At 52.8% G+C, this 7,937-nt stretch overlaps 1 protein-coding gene and 3 non-coding genes across 4 annotated transcripts; all 4 read right to left on the bottom strand.

Moving 5' to 3' along the window:
• Window positions 1-2,640: 2,640 nt before the first annotated feature.
• Window positions 2,641-2,712, bottom strand: TRNAC-GCA. The gene has a single exon. It is a non-coding gene; the product is annotated as a tRNA-Cys (tRNA).
• Window positions 2,713-5,050: 2,338 nt separating this feature from the next.
• RPL23 (ribosomal protein L23) lies at window positions 5,051-7,195 on the bottom strand. The gene is made up of 5 exons (XM_039697211.1): window positions 7,121-7,195; window positions 6,825-6,908; window positions 6,383-6,511; window positions 5,477-5,590; window positions 5,051-5,184 (listed from the first exon to the last, which is right to left on the bottom strand). The coding sequence occupies exons 1-5, from the start codon at window positions 7,131-7,133 to the stop codon at window positions 5,102-5,104; spliced, it is 423 nt and encodes a 140-aa protein (XP_039553145.1). The 5' UTR covers window positions 7,134-7,195; the 3' UTR covers window positions 5,051-5,101.
• A 143-nt stretch (window positions 7,196-7,338) lies between these two features.
• On the bottom strand, window positions 7,339-7,410 carry TRNAC-GCA. The gene has a single exon. It is a non-coding gene; the product is annotated as a tRNA-Cys (tRNA).
• A 214-nt stretch (window positions 7,411-7,624) lies between these two features.
• TRNAC-GCA lies at window positions 7,625-7,696 on the bottom strand. Its single transcript has one exon. It is a non-coding gene; the product is annotated as a tRNA-Cys (tRNA).
• Window positions 7,697-7,937: the final 241 nt, after the last annotated feature.

The following is a 7,937-nucleotide window of genomic DNA, read 5'->3' as shown; positions in this document are numbered from 1 at the left end:
TGACTCTATTTAGGAGTTATTGTGGGTGGCTTTGAGGGCAGCAGGGTGAGAAAAGGTGTCTACAGCACACAAGCTCATCCACTGCAGTCAGAGAACTGCTATGTAACTTTCTCTCTCTAACCTAGGTGCCACTCACAATAACACCCTTGGACTCAGTGTGAAGCCAGAGACTCAAGGACCTAGGCACACTCAGGAGAGGACAAGTAGCCAACTTGCTGGGAGTTGGCCCATATAACACAAAGCTCATATGTTGTTTTTGGTTTACTTTATTGCTGCACACACGCCTTGCCCTGCTCACGTTGACAGTGACAGACAACAGCTGCTACAGCTCACAAAGGGATTTTCTCACTTCTCTGCCATCCCTGACAATAACCAGTCACATACAGGATTCCAAACCCCCCTGTACAACACACAAACCCCCCTGTACAGTGCTCCAGAATTTTTCCCTTCACCCTGTGATTCCTACTTAAACTTTTGTGGCCTGTAGTTCTTCATATAAGGTTGGCAATTTGCTCCATGAATTAAGATGGAATTTCCAGGTGTCTTTGGATTCCTGCCAGGCTCCCCGAGCCCCTGCCAGGGCTTTGAGACATCCAGGGCATCCAGAGAGATGTCCTGGGTTCTGACAACGTGTTGCATTAAAACCATCGCAATATTCAGCAGTAACTGATGGACTCACCCTTTGTTCATGTGGAGAATCCCTACCTCAGCCTATTTATAAGTCTATCCTCCATGGGACCACTTCCATCTTTTAATTACACAGCATTTCATTAGTTTATTCATCAAAATGAACAAAAACTCTTGGGATAAAATTCAGTGCATCAAACAGCGATTAATTTTAATTACCTTGAGACATGAATTAATGAAATGTATTTATTCTCAGTCTAACCACTATGCCTTGTTTTATAATGAATTGTTTTAAAAGCATTTTACTCTCATTCTTTCTTTTCTGAATTTTAAGTGTAGTGTTATTAAAGCACCAAGATGGTTTTAGCCAGCAAGATCAGATTTTAAGAACATCCTACAATGAAGCGCTACTATCCCTTTTTGTATTCCTCTCCAACTTATTTATGTTTGCATGCCAGTTTCATGCAAGAGAATGCAGCTTTAGAACACGATAAAAAAGTTGTGATCCTCTAAGAATGTATCAATTCCCAGATGGTAAAAAAACCCAAAAAAACTACTAAATCAGATCTTCGTGTTAATGTTCAATTCTTAAAAGTTTCCCCCTAGACAGTGGGGAGGCCTGCAGAAAGCATGAATACAAGTATCATTATATTTCAGTTTTCCCAAATGCTGCTGGTTTCAGCTTCATTCAAGTTCCAGCTGTGGCTACACCATCATTTTGAACAAAATTACAGACAATTTGAATTCAGAAACAAACTGAATTCAACTGTGACTCTTCTGTGAATCAGGCAAGCTTTGTTGCTGTTAAGGAAGGTTTAAAATCCCTGGGATAACACTTCACAACCAAAATTTGAACCTGTGTGTGCAGCACTGTTGGCTCTTGGTTTAGGCCACCCTTGCAAACGAGGTCATGGATCTCATACCCATTACCCTGACATGATATTTTATATACACGTCACTTCTAAAAGGCCTAACAAGTCTGAAACCATCCCATTTCCGTAGCTCTTAGCTGGATTTTATGGTGTTTATTCCTAAAATAAAACCCCACAAGTCATAAAATGGTGCTTTGAAAACCCTTTGCTACTTCTCGTTCAAGGGCACATTGGAGATATTTTGCCACACAAAAATGTTTAAGATCCTATTAGGGCTTTAAAAATATTTTTTAGGGTATTTTAAGGGATTTTTTACTACTTTTTAGAATTATTTAGGGTTTTTTAAGGTCTCCTTGGTGCTTTTTTAGGACTTTTGAGGGTATGTTGAGGAATTTTTTAGGACTCCCAGTTTTCCCCCATTCCAGATTCCAGCCTGGATCCAGTCCTGGTTTTCCCCCAATCCAGATTCCAGCCTGGATCCAGTCCTGGTTTTCCTCCATTCCAGATTCCATCCTGGATCCAGGTTCAGTTTTTCCCCCATCCCGGATTTCAGCCCGGATCCAAGTTCAGGTTTCCCCGTTATTCCCAGAATTTCTCCCTACAGAGAATTCAGCCCAGGGGAGGCTCAGGCAGCCCCAGATTTCCCGTGAGGAGTTCCTGTGAGTGGTTCCTCTCCCAGTGCACATCCCCTGCACTTTTCCAGGCCTTGGTGGTCCCACAGAAGCTCCCACCCCACATTCCCTGCCCAGCACAACCTCCCTCATCCCACAGCAGCTCCCCAACCTTCCCCTGAAGGATTTGGGCAGAAGGAAGGTTGGAGGAAGAGGAAAAGGAAGAGAAAAGAGAGGGTGAATCGGAGACCTCTTGATCTACAAATGCTCTCCTCTCCCCCTGAGCTACAGCCCCTGCTTTCCATGGGCATTCCCAGCAGGAATTCCCTGCTCATTACCATCCCAGCAAAGCTCTGCTAATTAACCCCAGGACAAAATCCCCATCCTCCCAAAATCCTCCTCCCTTTCCTCATCAACATCCCCTGCTGCTGCTCTGCTGGGAGTGGGGCCTGCACACAGCTCAGGGAAGGGGAAACCTGGGAATTCCGAGCTCCCAACCACATTTTTGGGGATAAAAAGACAGAAAAGAGAGGGGGCACCCGGATTTGAACCGGGGACCTCTTGATCTGCAGTCAAATGCTCTGCCCCTGAGCTATACCCCCACCTGGGCAGGTGAGCCAGGTGAGCTCCCTCTGGCCAGGTGAGTTCTCTGTGGCCAGGTGAGCTCCCTGTGGCCAGGTGAGGTTCCCTGTGGCCACTGACGTGGCTCTGTCACATTCCAGGGCTGGCTGTCACATCCCAGCTGCTCTCAGCCCTGCCTGGCACACCCAGCCCTCCCTCCAGGGCTCTCACCACGCTCCTGGTAAGGCAGGTACTGAATTCCCACCTGAGTCTCTCTAAAAAACCCCAAATGCGGTCAAAGGAAAGGGACACTTCCAGCAGTGACTTCAAAATGTCACCACAGGCTCTGTGTGGCCTCAGGGTGTGCCCAGCCTGGCTCAGGAATTACTGCATCACCAAAAATCCCCCCCAAAAATGTTTAATCCAGCTCTGGAAGCTGTGGAGAAATCCTTCACAAAGCAGGAATGTCAAAACTGATCCACAAGAACAGATTTATTGGGGTTTTATTTGGGCTTTTTTGGGGTGGTTCTTTACACAGAGCAGGTCCTTGTGATGCCTTGAGAAGGCTGAGCTAGAACTGAGACCAGAGCTACAGAATAAATTAGGGATTTATTCAAAGGATCTCCTCAATGGATCCACCTTGGGCAGCACAAGAGCCCAGCCAGGGCTGCACCCAAGGGGAACCAAAATGGTCACAAAATGAGCCCAAAATGGTCACAAAATGAGTCTCAAATGGTCACAAAATGCTCCACCAGTCGCAGGGTCTTTCACTTTTATCAGTTCTGCTCCATTTTGCATATTGGAGTTCATTGTCCAATTCCAGCTTTAGGTTATGCAGTCCCATCCTTGTTTTTCTCTCTCCAGCCCACGTTGTTTCTGCTCTTGGGGTGAGATTTGGATTATTTGTCCTTGGTCCCCAGCTGGAGCAGGAATTTCGTCTCACTGCTCTGTGCAGAGCTCACCATCCCCTGATGTGAAGCCCAGACCCACACATTAAAGCAGCACGGAATTTTAAAAATATAAAAACTAAAATCTTAGGCATTGCCTCCACCTCTGGAATGATGGCCACTGCTTGGGAAGACAGAAATCCCCTCCAGCTGCAGGTTTGGGATGTTGGGATCACACCCCAAGCAGCGCTGGGCCCTGCCAGGGCTCCAGGGAATGATCCATGAACTCTCCTGCTCCAAAATCCCGTGGAGAAGAGAGGGAGTGACCCTCGGGATGTGCAAATCCTTGGCCAAGTTTGCCCCTGCTGCCTGCACCCGGCTCTGGGATATCCAGGAATATCCAGGAATATCCAGGGATGTGGTGGGAGTGGTCAGAGAGGTTTAAAAACCTCGCTCGAAGCAGGGCCGGGGGTTGTGCAGCCTTCCCGTGGATGGTGCTGCTGAATCCGGGAGGTGTCGCTGCCTTCCCGCTGGGAGCGCGGCACGGGAGCGTCGGGAACGGCACGGGAATGTCGGGAATGGCACAAACGGCATCGGGAATGGCACGGGAATGTCGGGAATGGCACAGGGACATCGGGAATGGTACAAAGGGCATCGGGAACAGCACGGGAACATCGGGAACGGCACAGGGACATCGGGAATGGCACAGATGGCATCGGGAACGGCACGGGAACGTCGGGAATGGCACAAACGGCATTGGTAATGGCACAAAAGGCATCGGGAAAGGCACGGGAACGGCACAGGAATGTAGGGAATGGCACAAAAGGCATCGGGAATGGCACAGGAACACTGGGAATGGCATGGAATCATCAGGAATCTCCAGAAGTGCAGCAGGGAACAGCTCGGTGCCAGCTGGAGCTGGGAATTGCCCCCTTTCCTGCCCCTTGACTTGGGGTCAGGCATTCCAGGCCCCAAAACCACCCCACTGTCACCTGCGGGCCCGGGGATGAGGATCCGCCATCCTGCGGGCCAGGGAATCACAGCTCCCACCCAAACCATTCCTCCTTTTGCTCCAGGAACAGCCCAAGCTCTTCCCTGGACATCCCTTCCCACTCTGCTCCTGCACGTTCCCAAGCTCAGCCCAGGTGACAGCAGTGCCCCCCATGTCCCCAGCCAAGGGACATCCATCCCTCAGGTCCCTCTGTCCTGCAGCTCAGCCTCAGGCACTGTTTCACTCTGAACAGTTAAACTGCTCATTCTGGAAGAAAATTCTGGGAATTCTCCAGTTCTGGGAGCACCAGCACAAAGGCACAGACCCCTCCCAGCTCCCCTCATCAATTCAGGGTCACTAAAATCAGAGCCACCCCAGGAATTCTTCAGGAACCTGCCTGAAAAACAACTGTTAAATCCCCCCAATCCCATTTTCCAGATGGAGCTCCATAAAAAACCCCCAGCACAACCCTGCTCCTGTCTGGAATGAAAACACCACGGGGTTGGTACAAGGAGTTTTATTCTGTGTCCCTGGCCAGGGGCAGGACCGGGATCAGGCGATGCTCCCGGCGTTGGAGGCGATCCTGGGCCACAGATCTGCACACTCCTTGGCCACGGGACCCGTGATGGCTGAGCCTGGAAAACAGGGACAACACCACAGGGTCAGCGAGGCTGCCCCCTGAGAGGAGGGGATGCAATTCCCAGAGAAGCTGGAAGTGTCCAGGGCCACCCTGGGATAGTGGAGATGTCCCTGGGATGAGCTTTGAGCTCCCTTCCAACCAAACCCATCTGGAATTCTGTGATTTAGAGCTCACAGATAGCTCAGGGCAGCACTTCCCAGCCAAAATTCCACTCTCTGAGGGGAATCTTGAGTCCTTTCCCCGCTGTGGCAATGCCAACCCCCGTGGGGGACAATTCCCAGGCTCACCTTTCATTTCCCCTTTGTTATTTACAATCACTCCTGCGTTGTCCTCAAAGTACAGGAACACCCCATCTTTTCTCCTGTAGGATTTCCGCTGCCTGATCACCACTGCTGGGTGCACTGGGAGGGAGGAAAAAGTGGCACAGCCCTCAGGAAAAACACACATTGCACATGGATCCCACAGGAATCAAACCCACATTCGGGGTGGGTTTTGTTTTGCACCTTGTATTTGTGGTGTTTTACTAAAAAGTTACACTTTGTAGTCAACACTCCCCTTAAAAGTGACCATGAAATACCTGCAGCTGCATCTACACCTGGAAAATCCAGGGTTTTCCCACTTTTGCACCTTTATTTTGGAGGAATTAATTCACAAACAATATTCAGCAAAAACTCCTCTGGAGCAGGAGCAAACCCATGGCAGGGGGTGGACCTGGATGAGATTTAAGGTTCTTTCCCACACAAATAATCCATAATTTTTAATTTTTTTTTAAATTTACAGATCCATGTGACATCACTCTCCTATTACTGATGGACAGCTGGATTGAGGAGGGGATTTAGGGAAGAATTCCTGCCTGGCACAGGTACCCAGAGCTGTGGTTGTCCCTGGAAGTGTCCAAAGCCAGGCTGGACAGGCCTTGGAGCCACCTGGAGCAGTGAAAGGTGTCCCTGCCCATGGATGGGATGAAGTCCCTTCCCACCCAGCCCAATCCAGGATTGCCAAACCCTCTGTCCCACCGCTGATTGAAATCAACAGCACCAGCAGCTGCCACTTCACCCAAAAGCGGCGCCTTTGCTCTGCCCTTCCACGACAACTCCCTGAGCCACGGCAGGACCCAACGAGTGCTTTAGAGAAGGGTGGGGGGGTCACTCGGTGACTCTGTCCCCGATTCCCGCGACGATCGGGGCACTCACCCTTCTTCCTCAGCTCCGGCTTGCCCTTCTTCACCGTGGCCATCACCATGTCACCCACGCCGGCCGCCGGCAGCCGGTTCAGGCGGCCCTTGATGCCCTTCACGGAGATGATGTAGAGGTTCTTGGCCCCTGCGGAGAGCGGCGCCGCCGTTATCCCGGGATATCCCTTATCCCGGGATATCCCTTATCCCGGGACACGTCCCAGCGCAGGGACGGCCCGCAGCGCCGCCACGGCCGCGGGCCCAGGGAGAGGAAAGGAAAAGGGAGGTTTGGGGATTCAGGGAACACCTCAGCCTCGGGTTACTGAGGGGGCCTTTCCCGAGGGGCTCTCCCGGCTCCCGAGGGGCTCCCACGTTTCCTGAAGGGCTCCCCGGTTCCCGAGGGGCTCCCCCGGTTCCCGGCCGTCCCTCCGGCCGCCCCGCCGTTCCAGCCCCTCACTCACCGGTGTTGTCGGCGCAGTTGATCACGGCCCCCACCGGGAGACCCAGGGAGATGCGGAACTTGGCCCCGGACGAACCTCCGCGTCCTGCGGGTCGAGAAGAGCGTTAAGGGACCGGCACCGCCTCACGGAGCGGCCGCGGCCTCGCGGGGAGGGCGCCGGCGACACCGCCCGCGACATCCGCTGCCGCCCGGGCTCAGGCGCCTCTCGCCGGGTCCCCGCTGCGCCGAGGCGGCCACGGGGACGCCGGATGGCGGCGGATGGAGCCGGATGGCGGCGGAGAGCGGCGCCCGCCTCACCTCGCTTCGACATCTTGGCGGCGGAAGAGGCGGCGGATGTGGCGTGAGGCGCCCGCCCCGCCTCGCGCCGCGCCCCCTAGCGGCGGCGGGAAAAGCGACACCCTCACCGGCACCGGGAGCACCGGGAGGGGGCGGCGGGGACGGAAAGAGCGAGCGGGGATAAACCGGGTGAGAAAACTTGGGATAAAGGGAGGGAAAAGAAAAAATAAAACAAAACAAGGGGGCACCCGGATTTGAACCGGGGACCTCTTGATCTGCAGTCAAATGCTCTACCACTGAGCTATACCCCCACTGCCGTAAAGCGGTCGCTGGGTGTTGCTTTAGAGCTCATTCTGCGCAGGCGTAGCTCCCCGTTCTGTGTATGGAATGGGGGCTGCGCGCGCAAATGCGGCCCGCCCGCCTCAAACACCCCCCAATCCCCCGGAAATAACGACAAAAAAAAACGAAAAAAAAACCCGAAAAAAAAAACTAAAAAAAAGAATAAAAATATTAAAAAGCTCTGTGAGGGGGCACCCGGATTTGAACCGGGGACCTCTTGATCTGCAGTCAAATGCTCTACCACTGAGCTATACCCCCGCCCGCCGCGTGCTGCCGCCAGCACTCCCCTCTACTGGCGCGGCGGACCCAAAGGCCTCCGGTTCGAATCCCGCCGCGCCCTCAATGTAAATTTCTCGCGTTTTTTACGCCGTTTTGGCCCTTTTTGGGGGAGTTTCGTCTCGGCGCTGCCTCCCCAGGGGTGCGCACACGCGCGTTACGTGTGCACGCAGGCGTAGGTGCGCGCCCCACCCCCGCGCTCCCTCCCCTTTCCCTTCCCCGC

This window comes from Passer montanus, unplaced genomic scaffold (assembly GCF_014805655.1).
Source record: "Passer montanus isolate IOZ18808 unplaced genomic scaffold, ASM1480565v1 scaffold117, whole genome shotgun sequence".
NCBI lineage: Eukaryota > Metazoa > Chordata > Aves > Passeriformes > Passeridae > Passer > Passer montanus.
The sequence above is the reverse complement of the archived record's forward strand: the minus strand, read 5'-3'. Positions and strand labels throughout refer to the sequence as shown.

Bases quoted from the DNA above. Each gene is read 5' to 3' on its own strand.
- RPL23 (XM_039697211.1), bottom strand. The intron at 6,512-6,824 runs GTGAGTGAGGGG...CGCTCTCCGCAG, and splicing joins CAACTGCGCCGACAACACCG to GGGCCAAGAACCTCTACATC. The intron at 5,591-6,382 runs GTGAGTGCCCCG...CCTCCCTCCCAG, and splicing joins GCCGGAGCTGAGGAAGAAGG to TGCACCCAGCAGTGGTGATC.